This window comes from Hemiscyllium ocellatum, chromosome 5 (genome assembly GCF_020745735.1).
Source record: "Hemiscyllium ocellatum isolate sHemOce1 chromosome 5, sHemOce1.pat.X.cur, whole genome shotgun sequence".
NCBI lineage: Eukaryota > Metazoa > Chordata > Chondrichthyes > Orectolobiformes > Hemiscylliidae > Hemiscyllium > Hemiscyllium ocellatum.
In genome coordinates, this window is record NC_083405.1 from 115,907,399 (window position 1) to 115,923,846 (window position 16,448).

General features: G+C 41.5%; 1 protein-coding gene across 2 annotated transcripts in view; it reads left to right on the plus strand.

The window, feature by feature from the left end:
- Positions 1-16,448, plus strand: part of ptprn2 (protein tyrosine phosphatase receptor type N2) — a 956,995-nt gene that overhangs the window by 835,288 nt on the left and 105,259 nt on the right. For both annotated transcript variants that reach the window (XM_060825120.1, XM_060825121.1), the window contains exon 14: positions 898-1,092. In XM_060825120.1, coding sequence (XP_060681103.1) covers positions 898-1,092 — 195 coding nt within the window. The remainder of the gene's footprint in view (positions 1-897; positions 1,093-16,448) is intronic.

The following is a 16,448-nucleotide window of genomic DNA, read 5'->3' on the forward strand; positions in this document are numbered from 1 at the left end:
TGCAGATGCATCCACTGACCATGACTTTCTATGGCCCTGCCCCAAGGATCCCTGTTTCCAGGCTTCGGGAGTTGACCTGCTGCTGATCATATCTGAGGTTGGTCTATTGGCACTTGGAGAACAACCCCCGATTTCAGTCCCCTTCCCTAAACCCCATCCCATTCAATATCACCACTGGATCACAGCATCTCTTTCCTCACTTACCCTGCATCCAATACCAACATCCATCTCTCTGGAATTCTTTCTTAGCACTGGTATTCATTTTGAAATGACTTGCATTGCAGCAATATGATTGAGTACATTTTCTGCTTAAGATGCAGCCTACCTTTAGGTAAAGGAGGCTGGCTGTATCATATGGTCTATGGGCAATAGGGCCTGCCTCCAACTGTATACAGAAACTGCAGGAAACATTGAGGAGCAATTGGCAATATGGCAATGACCAACACCACCATCATGCCAGTGAGGAGGGGATACACAATGTGTATTTTTCCATTCCACACTGACTAAAGTATTACCCTTGTGTCCATCTCTAGATGTTGCTTGACTTGATGAATGTTGTCCAATATTTTCTATTTTTACTTCATTTTATATGATGAAGACCAATCAGGAATTGAACGTAGTTGGTTTAATATTCTAAACAGGCAATCATTTGATAAAAATGTTGCAGCTGACTTCTAGGGATGATTAGAACACTGAGGAAATGTAAGAGAACACTGTTGATTGATGGCCAATGGTTCTCTTCAGTTTCACATTCAGACCTGATCAAGAGTGTGTTGAAAGTAGAGGCTGGATTTCATCCTGCACCCACCATCCCAACCACATCCCTATCCACGCAGACGATGGCTGCTGTTAGATTGCTTCCAACCTGTTCTCTTTTTCTCTCTCTCTCTAATCCAGGAGCTTTGCCGCCAGCGTATGGCAATCAAGACATCAGAGCGCCCAGAGCCTACCCACGCCTCTCGTGTCAATAGCGTCTCCTCCCAGTTCAGTGATGGCCCACAGCCCAGTCCTTCCACACGGAGCAGCACCTCTTCATGGTGTGAGGAACCAGTTCAGTCGAACATGGACATCTCCACTGGACACATGATACTGGTAATCTCTCACCCTGAACGGCACTCATTTTTCTCCTATCCTTGCACACAACCCTTCTGCAGGAGGAGGGATTTCACTTCTAGGGGGCACATTTTTAAGGTGAGAGGGCTGAGACTTAAGAAAGACATAAGAGGCAAATTTTTTACACAGAGGGTAGTTTGTGTGTGGAATGAACTTCCTGAGAAAGTGGTGGATGTGGTTGCAGTTACAATGTTTAAAACACATTTGGATAGATACATGAAAAGGAAAGGTTTGAAGGGATATAGGCCAAGAGCAGTCAGGTGGGACCAGTTTGGGTTTATGTTCAGCTTGGACTGGTTGAAACGAAGGGAGTGTTTCCATGCTATATGACTCTGTGTATAAATCACCACAATTCAGTGCCATTTTAATCAGAGAAATTACAAATTATGTATATTGTTTTAATTCAATTGCAAAGAGTTGAATCGATTGATCTTGAACACAGTGGTGCTCCTGTAAGAAAATTCCAAAATTTATCCCTCCTCCAAGCTCAGCATAGCAGGGTACAATATGCAGTTTTAGCCACAAAGCATCTGCTGCAAAGCAAAACCTGTATCTCATTTTAAGTAGCAAATCAGTCACCAGTAAACATTTGTTTTGTCATCAGTCAGAAAATAACCCTAACCATTTTCATCGGTAAAGACTTTATTTTTATGGTTCTTGTCTACTCTATACATCTGAAGTATCATTTCCAGAAACAGGATAAAATGAGGGAATTTTACAGCATAGGCCCTTCAGCCCATCATGTCTATGTTTGCTCTTTGAAAGAGTGTTTTAAAATTTTCTGCCCTTCAAGTATTTATCCAGCTCTCCTTTTGAAATTTACAATTGAACCTTCTTCAGCTATCCTTTCAGTTGGTACATTCCAAATTATAAGAATCACTTTTTTTAAAACTCCCTTCGTCTCAGCCCTGGTTCGATGGCCAATTACCTTCTATCAGTGTCCCCTGATTACTAATCCTTCAGACAGTGGAAACACTTTCTCCAAATCACTTTGCAAAATGCAGCACTTCAATTTTGATTGCAAGAATTAGTCTTGAATGTTTTAAAGAGGGAGCATGTCAAAATTTTTGAGAAATATGTTTCTGTGCCTCACTAACAGCATCCAGAAAATTATTAATTCCAGAGATCAAGTAAATTGTTAACAAAACCTGGAAACAAAAATGTAGAAGAGCAAAGGACAATTAAACATCTGCACTAATTATATACATAGATTTCTCACGTATAATTAAAAGATTTCAGATTTCTAAACAATGGATGAATACACTGAGCTCTGAACGACATTCTTCTGTGCATAGTTTTAAACATGCTGAATCTCAGTGATAATTTATTCTTTGTTGTTCATTCATGGAAACTGGGCATCACTGGCTGGACCAGCATTTATTGCCTGTCCTTTAAGAAGGTGATGCTGAGCTGCCTTCTTGAACTGCTGAAGTACATATGCTATAGGTAGGAAAGGAATTCCGGGATTCTGACCCAGTGACAATGAAGGAATGGTGATATACTGTACTTCCAAGTCAGGATAAAGAGTAACTTGGAGGGGAATTTGAAAACTTGAAGGTGGTGGTTTTCTACTATAACTGCTGATTTATATACACTGACCACAAGTGACATTGTTCTGGATATTTGTTTCAGTGCAGTAAGCTCAGAATGATTCCTACGTGGACATGTTGATAGAGTGAGCACTGAGTGACATTTCCTCTTTATGTGTTTTTACACACTGAGGTCTGTGTGATGTTAGTCTGTAGTATGTTTAGGAACACTGACGTTCTCCTGCTTTTGTTTAAGCCAGTGTGACCACCTCTGGTGTAAATGCAATGATCTTTAAGCAATGTCTTCCTATTTAAATACATTTTTTGTTGAGTTAGAGTCTAATGATAATACATTTAAGTAAAATGCTGTGAGTGAGATTCTCCTGTTTAGTGAGATCTAATTATGTTTTTAATGTATTGATTTGAAAGCTCTGAGCTTAATTTTCGTGCCTACTGATTTTCATACACTGAGTCTTATGTCTGTTGATTTTAGTACACTGAGCCCTGTTCCTTAGAAGCACCAATCACTGGGTGACCTATACCTTTAAATGTAGATGCGCATATTCTGAACTGAAGTGACAATCTCCTGTCCATATATTGAACACACTGAGCTCACAGTGACAACTGCCTCTATATAGATTAAAATACTGTAGGTTCTGGGTGTCTTTCTCCTGAATACGGATGTAATACTGAGTTCGGTGTCACAATTCGCTGTGTATGGATTTTAATACATTCATTCTGAGTGTCACTCACCCAGAAATGTTCTATGTCCAATCTGTGTACTAATTGTTTGAGTGACAATGTCCTGAACATTGACTAAACACTGAGCTCTGCATGACATTGTCCAGTATTCTACAATGCACTGAGTTTTCCGCATTCCCCACAGTGAAACGATTTGTGTCAAACTCACTTGTGCTCTGCGGGGGTTGTCAAGCAGACATTTAACACTAAGTGATGTGTTAGTTCATAGAATCCGTACAGTATAGAAAGAGGCCATTCGATTCATCGAGTCTGCACTGACCCTCTAAAGAGAATTCCACTCAGACATAACCCCCACCATATCCCCATGGCTAACCCACTTAACCTACACATCCTTGGATGTTACAGGCAATTTTACATGGTCAGTTCACGTAACCTGCCTATCTTTGGACTGTAAGAGGAAACCAGATCACCTAGAGGTAACCCACACAGACACAGGCAGAATATGCAATCTCCACACAGACAGTCACCTGAGACTGGAATTGAACCCAATTCTGTGCAGCAGCACTGCTAACCACTGAACCACTGTGCTGCCCTTGGCTCAGGGCAAGACATCCTCCACAGCTTGGATGGACGTCCTGCCTCATCTCTGCTCACGGCTGGCCCTCTGTGACCCATGGTTACTGATGTGCCTGCCTTCAGTGTCACATGGAGACCCTCACTGGAGCAAGGTGGAGAATAATGTTGGGGAAGGATCAGAGCACTCTGAGCCCATAAAGGGTGTACCACTCATCCTTCCTTGGAAATAACCAGAGCAGCGAGACCTAATGGGATTCAAACTTGGTCTTGCTCTCTGAGCAATACCACAGTGTCCCCGCAAGGTGGACCAAGCTGCCTTGAATGAGCACTTAAGTGCCTCTTAAGGTGGCCCACTGAACAGTCTGACCATACATTAATTTTTTTCCTTTATTCATTCAAGGGATGAGGGTGTCACTGGCTAAGTAGCATTTTTTGCCCAATCCTAATTTCCCAGAGGGCAGTTAAGTGTCAACCACATTGCTGTGGATCTGGAGTCACATGTTGGCCAGACCAGGTATGGATGGCAGTTTCCTTCCCTAAAGGACATTAGTGAACCAGATGGGTTTTTTTCCAACAATTGACAATGGATTTACATTCATCTTTAGACTCTTAATTCTACATTTTTTTAAATTGAATTTGAATTCCACCATCTGCCATGAGGGGATTTGAACATTATCCACATCTCTGGCTTAATAGTCCAGCAATATTATCATTAGGTCATCATCTCCCCAATCACTCTTCAGTCAAGCGTAAGTTGATTTTGGGTAAGAGTTGGTTGGTTAAGTTCCAAGGAATCCAAGCTTACAACCTTTCCCCAGCATCCTGCCCAGTCACCTCCAGAAAGTGTAAACTTCTTCCCATAGTTTTAATCACACTAAGTTCTAAGTCACATTTTTTTCTAAACAGATTTTAAAATGCTGAACACCATGTGATTTTATTTGACCATAACTTCCTGTACGTGGAGCCCGAGTTACATTCTCCAGTCTATATATTAAAGAAAACTCATTTCATTTTAAATATAGATTTAAATTTACCAAGGTCCTAATGATGTTCCCTGGCTCAAAGTTTAAATACACTGAGTGGAATTACATTGTCTACGCACTTTACATAACACCAGGTTATAATCCAACAGATTTATTTGGAAGCTAGCACTGTTGGACTGTAACCTGGTGATTTTTAACTTTGACCAACCCAGTCCCAACACCAGCACCTCGTTATCGTGCATACTTTACACACAGAACTCTGAGTAACATTGTCATGTATACAGATTTAAATATGCTGTGCTCTGGGTAATTTTCTTCTGTATATTGATCTAAACCAATTGAGTTTTGAGTGAAATTCTCCTAAATATGGGCTTAAGTATATAGAGAGATTTGAATGATAAATGTTGTATGTAGCACTGAATTCCCATGAACATTCTCCAGAGGATGTTCTAACTATGGACAGAGTGTGACCAAGTTTACCAGGCTGATTCTTGGATAGGCAGAGCTGCTGTATGAAGAGAGACTGGATCAGTTAGGACTGTACTCACTGAACTTTAAAGGAATGAGGGAGGATCTCATAGAAAGCCATATAATTCTAACAGGACTAGACAAAGTAAATGATGGAAGGATGTTCTTGGGTTCTGCAGAACCAAGGCTTACAGTCTAAGGATCTGGGATAGGTCATGCCGGACTGAGACAAGGAAAACTTTATGGATCCCGAAAATGATGAGTTGTGGAATTCTCTGTCACAGAAAGCAGTTCAGGCCAAAATATTGAATGTTTCCAAGAAGGAGATGGATATAGTTGTGAGGGCTGAAAGAAACAAAGGAGATGGAGAGAAAGCAGGATAATGAATCATAATCATATTGAAGAGCGGAACAGGCTCGAAGGGCCGAATGGCCTACTGTTGCTCCTATTTTCTGTATTTCTTCTGCACATAGATTAAAACACACAGACTTTCAACTGACATTACCCTGTCCCTTGCTTTAAATGACCAATGTCCTCCTCTACGTAGATTTGAACACATTCTCCTGCCTATACATTTAAACACACAGAGCGTAGACTGATACTCTTCCGTCTGTATGTTTAACACATTGAGCTCACTAACACTTTCTCGTCTATATGTTTAAACACACTGAGCTCAGACTGATCTTCTCCTCTATATAGATTTAAACACATTGAGCTCAGACTGACATTCTCACGTATATACATTTGAACACACTGAGCTCAGACTGATCTTCTCCTATATATACACTTAAACACACTGAGCTCAGACTGATGTTCTCCTTTATATACATTTAAACACACTGAGCTCAGACTGACATTCTCCTGTATATACATTTAAGCACACTGAGCTCAGACTGACATTCTCCTGTATATACATTTAAACACACTGAGCTCAGACTGATCTTCTCCTATATATACACTTAAACACACTGAGCTCAGACTGATGTTCTCCTTTATATACATTTAAACACACTGAGCTCAGACTGACATTCTCCTATATATACACTTAAACACACTGAGCTCAGACTGACATCCTCCTGTATATGGGGTGACATGGTTACTCAATGGTTAGCACTGCTGCCTCACAGCGCCAGGGACCTGGTTCGATTCCAGCCTCAGGTGACTGTCTGTGTGGAGTCTCCCTGTGTCTGTGTGGGTTTCCTGTCAGTGCTCTGGTTTCCTCGCACAATCCAAAGATGTGCAGGCCAAATGAATTGGCCATGCTAAATTGCCCATAGTGTTAGGTGCATTAGTCAGAGGGAAATGAGTCTGGGTGGGTTACACTTCGGAGAGTTGATCCAAAGGGGCTGTTTCCACCCTTTAGGGAATCTAATTTAATATCCACTTAAATACACTGAGCTCAGACTGACACTGTCCGGTCTGTACATTGAAGCACACTGAGCTTAGACTGATGTTCTCCTGTATACCTGTGTAAGAATGCTCAGCTAAGACTAATGTTCTTCTGTCTGTCCATTTGAAACACACTAAGCTCACATTGATATTCTCCTGTATATACATTTAAACACGCTGACGATCTGCTGTATATACATTTAAACACACTACTTAGACTGATGTTCTCCTGTAGATACATTTAAACACACTGATGTTCTCCTGTCTGTTCATTTAAACAAACTTAAGTCAAACGGATTAGATTAAATTACTTACAGTGTGGAAACAGGCTCTTCGGCCCAACAAGTCCACACCGACCCTCCGAAGAACAATCCACCCAGACGCATTCCCCTAACACTACAGGCAATTTTTTAAGCATGGCCAATTCACCCTAACCTGCACATCTTTGGACTGTGGGAGGAAACCAGAGCACCCGGAGGAAACTCACGCAGACACGGGGAGAATGTGCAAACTCCACACAGACAGTTGTCCAAGGTGGGAATTGAACCCAGGTCTCTGGCACTGTGAGGCAGCAGTGCTAACCACTGTCCAAGATGTTCTCATATACAATACATATACAAGATGTTCTCTTGTATATGCATTTAGGCACACTGAGCTGTGACTGACATTCTCCTGTATATACATGTAAACACACTGAGCTCAGACTGACACTGTCCTGGATGTACATTTAAACACACTGAGCTCAGACTGACACTGTCCTGTATATACATTTAAACACACTGAGCTCAGACTGACATTCTCCTGTGTATACATTTAAATGCGCTGAGCTTAGACTGATGTTCTCCGTCTGTATATTTAAACACACTGAGCTCAGACTGACGCTGTCCTGTATGTACATTTAAACACACTGAGCTCAGACTGACGCTGTCCTGTATGCACATTTAAACACACTCAGCTCAGACTGAGGTTCTCCTGTCTGTATAGATTAGAGTGGTGCTGGAAAAGCACAGCAGGTCAGGCTGCATCCGAGGAGCAGGAAAATCGACATTTCAGGTGTTCCTGATGAAGGGCTTTTGCACAAAACATCAATTTTCCTGTTCCTTGGATGCTTCCTGACCTTTTCCAGCACCACTCTAATCTAGACTCTGATTTCCAGCATCTGCAGTCCTCAGTTTTGCCTAGTTCTCCTGTCTGTATATTTAAACACACTGAACTCAGATTAATGTTCTCTTATAAGTACATTTGAACACACTGAGCTCGGACTAATGCTCTCCTGTCTGTACATTTCAACACACTGAGCTCAGATTGATAGTTGCCTGTAAATACATTTAAACACACTGAGCTCAGACTGACGGTCTCCTGTATAAAGGTGGTGCCATTATTTAAGAAAGGTGTTAAGGACAAGACAGAGGACTACAGACCAGTGATCCTGATATCGGTGGTGGGCAAGTTGTTGGACGGAATCCTGAGGGACAGGATGTACATGTATTTGGAAAGGCAATAACTGATTAGGAAGAGTCAACATGGCTTTGTGCGTGGGAAATCATGTCTCACAGACTTGATTGAGTGTTTTGAAGAAGTAACAAGAGGATTGATGAAGGACAGAGCAGTGGACGTGGTCTATATGGACCTCAGTAAGGCATTCGACAAGAGACTGGTTAGCAAGGTTAGGTCTCATGGAATACAGGGAAAACTAGCCACTTGGATACAGAACTGGCTCAAAGGTAGAAATAGAGGATGGTGGTGGAGGGTTGTTTTGCAGATTGGAGGCCTGTGACCAGTGGAGTGCCACAAGGATTGGTGCTGGGTCCACTACTTTTCGTCATTTATATAAATGATTTGGATGTGAGCACAAGAGGTATAGGTAGTAAGCTTGCAGATGACACCAAAATTGGAGGTGTAGTGGGCAGCGAAGAAGGTTACCTCAGTTTACAATGGGATCTTGATCAGATGGGCTACTGGGCTGAGATGTAGTGGATGGAGTTTTATTTAGATAAATGTGAGGTGCTGCATTTTGTGAAAGCAAAGTTTAGTGGGACTTATACACTTAATGGTAAGGTCCTAGGGAGTGTTGCTGAACAAGGAGACCTTGGAGTGCAGGTTCATAGCTCCTTCAATGTGGAGTTGCAGGTAGATAGGATAGTGAAGAAGATGTTTGGTATGCTTTCCTTTATTGGTCAGAGTATTGAGTACAGGAGTTGGGAGGTCATGTTGCGGCTATACAGGACATTGGTTAGGCCACTGTTGGAATATTGCATGCAGTTCTGGTCTCCTTCCTATTGGAAAGATGTTGTAAAACTTGAAAGGATTCAAAAAAGATTTACAAGGATATTGCCAGGTTGAAGGATTTGAGCTTTAGGGAAAGGTTGAATAGGCTATGGCTGTTTTCCCTGGAACATTGGAAGCTGAAGGGTGACCATATAGAGGTTTATAAAATCATGAGGGACATGGATAGGATAAGTGGACAAAGTCTTTTCCCTGGGGTGGGTGAATCCAGAACTAGAGGGCATAGGTTTAGGGTGAGAGGGGAAAGATATAGAAGAGACCTGGGGGTAACGTTTTCACGCAGAGGGTGGTATGTGTAGGGAATGAGCTGCCAGAGGAAGTGATGGAAGCTAGTACGACTGCAACATTTAAGAGGCATTTGGATTGGTATATGAATAGGAAGGGTTTGGAGGGATATGGGCCGGATGCTGGCAGATGGGACTAGATTGGGTTGGGATATCTGGTCGGCATGGACTTGTTAAACTGAAGTGTCTATTTCCATGCTGTACATCTCTATGACTCTATATACATTTAAACACACTGATTCAGACTGACATTCTCCTGTATATGCACTTAAACATACTGAGCTCAGAATGATATTTTCCTGCCTGTACATTTAAAGACAGCGAACTCAAATTGACGCTTCCCTGTATATACATTTAAGCATAGGGAGCTCAGACTGATACTCTCCTGTATACACATTTAAATGCACTGAGCTCAGACTGATCTTCTCCGTCTGTACATTTATACACACTGACCTCAGACTGACACGCTCACGGATATAGACTTAAACACACAGAGCTCAGACTAACAATCGCCAATCTATACAGTTAAACACACTGAGCTCAGACTGACATTCTCCTGTGTATACATTTAAATGCACTGAGCTTAGACTGATGTTCTTCGTCTATATATTTAAGCACACTGAGTTCAGACTGACATTCTCCTGTGTATACATTTAAACACACTGAGCTCAGACTGACATTCTGACATATATACACTTAAAGACACTGAGCTCAGACTGATGTTCTCCTGTATATACATTTAAACACACTGAGCTCAGACTGACGTTCTCCTGTATATACATTTAAACTCACTGAGGTCAGACTGATGTTCTCCTGTATATACATAGAACATTACAGCATAGTACAGGCCCTTCGGCCCTCGATGTTGCACCGCCCTGCCATACTAATCTGAAGCCCATCTAACCTACACTATTCCATGTACATCCATATGCTTGTCCAATGACAACTTAAATGTACTTAAAGTTGCATTCCATACCCTTACTAGTCTCTGAGTAAAGAAACTACCTCTGACATCTGTCCTATATCTATCACCCCTCAATTTAAAGCTATATCCCCTCGTGCTCGCCGTCACCATTCTTGGAAAAAGACTCTCCCTGCCCACCCTATCTAACCCTCTGATTATCTTATATGTCTCTATTAAGTCACCTTTCAACCTTCTTCACTCTAATGAAAACAGCCTCAAGTCCCTCAGCCTTTCCTCGTATGACCTTCCGTCCATAGCAGGCAACATCCTAGTAAAACTCCTCTGCACCCTTTCCAAAGCTTCCACATCCTTCTTATAATGTGGTGACCAGAACTGCACACAATACTCCAAGTGCGGCTGCACCAGAGTTTTGTACAGCTGTAGCACAACCTCTTGGTTCCGGAACTCGATCCCTATATTAATAAAAGCTAAAACACTGTATGCCTTCTTAACAACCCTGTCAACTTGGGTGGCAATTTTCAAGAATCTGTGTACCTGGACACCGAGATCTCTCTGCTCATCTACATCACCAAGAATCTTATCATTAGCCCAGTACTTTGCATTCCGGTTACTCCGACCAAAGTGAATCACCTCACACTTGTCCGCATTAAACTCCATTTGCCACCTCTCAGCCCAGCTCTGCAGCTTATCTATGTCTCTCTGTAACCTACAACATCCTTCGTCACTATCCACAACTCCACCGACCTTAGTGTCGTCTGCAAATTTACTAACCCACCCTTCTACGCCCTCATCCAGGTCATTTATAAAAATGACGAACAGCAATGGACCCAACACCAACCCTTGTGGTACACCACTGGTAACTGGACTCCAGGATGAGCATTTCCCATCAACCACCACCCTCTGTCTTCTTTCAGCAAGCCAATTACTGATCCAAACTGCTGTATCTCCCACAATCCCATTCCTCCTCATTTTGTACAATAGACTACATGGGGAGCCTTATCAAACGCCTTGCTGAAATCCATATACACCACATCAACCAGATTACTCTCATCTACCTATTTGGTCACCTTCTCAAAGAACTCAATAAGGTTTGTGAGGCACAATCTACCCTTCACAAAACCGTGCTGATTATCCCTAATCAAATGATTATTTTCTAGATGATTATAAATCCTATATCTCATAACCTTTTCCAACACTTTACCAACAATTAAAGTAAGGCTCACTGGTCTATAATTACCAGGATTGTCTCTACTCCCCTTCTTGAACAGGGGAACCACATTTGCTATCCTCCAGTCTTCTGGCACTATTCCTGTAGATAATGACGATTTAAAGACCAATGCCAAAGGCTCAGCAGTCTCCTCCCTGGCTGCCCAGAGGATCCTAGGATAAATCCCATCCGGCCCAGGGGACTTATCTATTTTCACACTCTGCAGAGTTTCTAATACCTCTTCCTTGTGAACCTCAATCCCACCTAGTGTAGTAGCCTGTATCTCAGTAATCTCCTCGACAACATTGTCGTTTTCTAGAGTGAATACTGTTGAAAAATATTCATTTAGTGCTTCCCCTATCTCCTCTGACTCCACACGCAACTTCCCACTACTATCCTTGATTGGCCCTAATCTTACTCTCATCATTCTTTTATTCCTTAAATACCTATAGAAAGCCTTAGGGTTTATCCTGATCCTATCCATCAACAACTTCTCATTTTTATCTCCTGCCTCTTGTGAGCTCTACCTTTGGGTCTTTCCTGGCTACCTTGTAACCCTCAAGCGCCCTAACTGAGCCTTCACATCTCATCCTAACATAAGCCTTCCTCTTCCTCTTGACCAGAGATTCCACTTCCATTTAAACACACTGAGGTCAGACTGATGTTCTCCTGTATATACATTTAAACACACTGAGCTCAGACTGACTTTCTCCTGTATATACATTTAAACACACTGAACTTTATGTGACATAGGTCTAAATAGATTTAAATGTGATGAGTTTCGAGTTGAATTTAGAATCACAGGTTACACAGACAGCAGATAGAGTGTATTCAAACAATTGAGTTTATGCTGATGCTATAAAAAGTAGCCCATCTCCGTATCCTATCCCCATAATCCCATATTTATGATGGCCAATCCACCGAACCCACGTATCTGTTTACAAAATGGAGGCAACTAGAGCACCTAGTGGAAACACAGGCAGACACAGGGGGAATATGCAAACTCCACACAATTACTCAAGGCTAGAAGTGAGTCAGGGCTTCTGGTCCTGGGAAGCAGCAGTGCCAACTACTGAGCCACCACACCAACCATAATTGATCTGTATCTTGATTTAAAAGCTGCATACTCTCAGTGACAATCTCTGTCTGTAGGTTTAAGTGCATTGTGCGTGGTGCACTAATGTCCTCTAGATAGATTTAAATACTCTGAACTCTGAGTGATACATTCACCTGGTTGTCATTTGAAAACTATTGAGCTCCAAGTGCAATTTCCCTGTATAATTTTAAATATACATATCCTTGTGTTAAAATCTCCTGTATCAACATTTACACGTAATGTGGATTGAGTGAGTAAATAGGTTTAGGTACAATGTGTTCTGAGGGACTGTTCTTTTTATATCAATTTGAATTCACTTGAGTTGTCAGTGATATTTGCCTGATTATACATTTAAACAGACCAATCTCAGACTGATTTTCTATTGTCCATCAGTTTAAAAGTGTTACCAGTAGTAAGACCAGGTTCACAGGTCAGTGAACATTAGTAAACTTCATCAAACATGCCAGTAAACAAAGGATGGTTAGAGAGGACCTCTCCTGGAGCTCTGCACACTCAGACTCCAATTTCATGTCCAAAGATGTCTCAGTTAGGTTGATTGACCATGCTAGATTGTCCCATAGTGCCCAAGGATGTGCAGGCTCGGTGGATTAGCCACGGGAAATGCAGGGTTACAGGTGTAAGGTAAGGGGGTGGGTCTGAATGGAGGCTAGGTGTGATATGGAGTCCCTCTAACTTAGTTCCTCACGAACAAACACCGTAGTTATTCTTGGAGTAAATGCATAGGTAATCATTTACATTCAAGTTCTTTCATTGTAAACATATTAACCATTAACATTTAACAATAAACTAACTCTTTACTCCACCTACCACCCCTCTGCACACACAAAACACAAATTATTTTTGCTCATGGCATTAATCTCCAACAGTATTTACAACTATCTTGGAAATGTCTAGGTGGTTGAAGGGCTACAGTGGATGGCAGCTTCTCTGTTCAGCTTGCCCCCAACAAAATTTGGTAAATGAAGATTTTCCTCCTACTCCTGAATTAGGAAGTTCACTTTCTATCAGCAATGGCTTCAGGCCATTTCCTGTTCAGCATAAGGCTCCATGTCTAAAAACAAGGACATCCCCATATAAGATGGAAGCCTATCATCAATAATGTGGAAGTAGACTTCTGGACCAAGATCTCTCGGAAGGTCCCACGTAACACTCTGAAATTCTGGCTGGATTGATAATTAGACGATATCAGGAAGTTCAGGAAATATCATCTGCTGATCATCCTAATCTCAGTCAAATGTTCAAACTGGCTCAATCTTGAGGACTGAAGTTCTCCATTTGCTTTCCCTTTTATTTCTAAGCCTTTCTTCATGATTCATTGTCATCCAGCGGTGATTTCTATCATTGCCAAGAGTTTGTTTTTCCTGGACTGTTTTCTGCAAACTCCGTGTTCTGCCTCTGAAGAGTTTATTTTTCTAATGTAAGATGAGCACTCATTGATTGTACCAGGAGGTTTAACTTAGCTAATAATTCACAGTGATCCGGGAGCATTGAATATTTCTGTAAAAGGGAGACTTTTTGTTCCATCAAAGGATCTGTTTTTGTTAATTGTGTAAGAACACAATCTGTTGCTGCAAAAGATTTTTTAATAAACTTACTGCGATCTTTTGTTTCTCAGTCTTCTGATTGTATTATGTAACTGCATATAGTCGGACTGTTGGGTCAGCAGTTCCTTTGAGATAGTAAGACAGCTCCAACTCTTACAGGGATTTGATCTGTTTGAGCTCCTTTTCATGCCCAAATTTAAGCTGCTCTGAGGCAATCCTCATCTGTTGAAGCTCCATAGGTTGAACCTCAACTTGTTAACTACAAAAACCCTTAAGCATTTTCCATAGCTCACTCCATTGCAGACTCCAACTACTGTTTAGGCAGATTGTTAATATTGGAATGTTACATGCTGGCATGATCCAATTTGGACTAATCATACTACTTTCCCTGGGTAGTTTTTTTTTATTAGCTACTTGCTGTTGTTGAGCTATCACGTTAATGGGCTATTTCTGAGATTGGAATTTTTGTCTCTAGACATGTCAGGTTCATGTTGATGATCTCAGTGCAAGTATTGCATGCAGTTGGCTTCTGAAATAAAGATGAGCCCCCATTCACCCTGCATGAAACTTCAATGTCCACGAATCTGTTTTAGAGCCATGAGACCTCATTCATGCATGATTGAAGATTGTTTTCTGACTTCATAATCCACGACTCTCAGATAGTGTGATCACTTTGGTTGCCATAGAGATTTTTGAAGTTATGTTTTTATTTACGTGTGGTTGAACAAGTGTAAGATTTCCTTTAGCTGCCTACCCTTTAAAAGTGACAGGGTGTCTGCCATTTGTGCCTGTCCGTTGCACTTAATCAGCAGTTTAGCCTCTTCTTTACCAGCAGCTACATTGTCTGCAACACTGTCCAAGTCTTATTTATCTCTAATGGATACGGCCAACAACAGCTAAGACTTCATCATACTGGTCTCTTTCTGTTTCCCTGTCATGATCTTGCCTGCATCACAGGAAGAAATTCCTGCATCTAACAGTAGTTGCAGTTTCTATTGGCATTTCTGCATATTATTGATGGATTCACTAAAATAAGGAAAAAGCTGACCTCCTTGTTAATTTCTTCAACAAAGCGATGACTCTCCTCAAGAGAAGTAGTGGAGTCTTCACAAACAGTGCACAGGACCACCCTCCACTTAATGAACAATTGAATGGTGGCCTCATTCCCTATACTTCCATTTTGAAAAAGAAAACAACAATCTTAAATGCCATCTTGTGCAGGGCACCTTCATCAACAGTCTCTCTTCTAAGAGATGTTACGGGTCTACATTATCTTGTAGTCTGAAGGCTGGAGTGTAGAGTGATTCCTGGCACACGATATCAACTTCACTGTCTTTGGTGTCTGCTAACAAAGAATGCTCGCTGCTCATCATTTCGAAAAGAAGGGTAATCAGCCATGATTATATAGAATGGGAGTGAATGCCCAATGGGCGAAATGACTACTCATGCCCCTAAATTTTTCTGTGTCTATGCAGTGTTTAGGAATTTTTTAGATTAGATTACTTACAGTGTGGAAACAGGCCCTTCGGCCCAACAAGTCCACACCGATCTGCCGAAGCACAACCCACCCAGACCTATTCCCCTACATTTACCCCTTCACCTAACACTACGGGCAATTTAGCATGGCCAATTCACCTAACCTGCCCATTTTTGGATTGTGAAAGGAAACCGGAGCACCTGGAGGAAACCCACAAAGACACAGGGAGAACGTGCAAACTCCACACAGAGAGTCGCCTGAGGCGGAAACTTTAATGCAGGACTTTGTCAAATGCTTTCTGAAAGTCCAAATAAATCACATCTACTGGCTTCTCCTGACCAACTCTACTAATTACAACCTCAAAGAACTCTAGTAGATTCATCAAGCGTGACTTCCCTATGTAAATCCATACTGACTGTGTCTGGTTCTACCAGTGTTTTCTAAGTGCTCTGCTATAAAATCTTTGACAATGGATTCTATCACCTTCCCCACTACTGATATCAGACTCACTGGTTGAGAAATTACCTCCATTTTAAATACTAGCTACCCTCCAATCTGTAGGAATTCCTCCAAAGTCTAAAGATTTTTGGAATATGACCACTAATTGTGTAGTCCATCTATAAAAATAGGATCAAATAAAAATAGACATAGAACAAGATAATGATTTTGTTGTTCATACAATCTGGACTTACTATATTCTCTTAACAAGACCTAACTTCACAAATCAAAATATTAAGCAGGTTATAGCATCAGGTGATAGCAGATATAGGGAAAAAGAGGCTAATTATCTCAACTATACGAGCAGCTTGCCCAGCCATCGTCTAAAAACCTACAAGGTTTCTGTGATC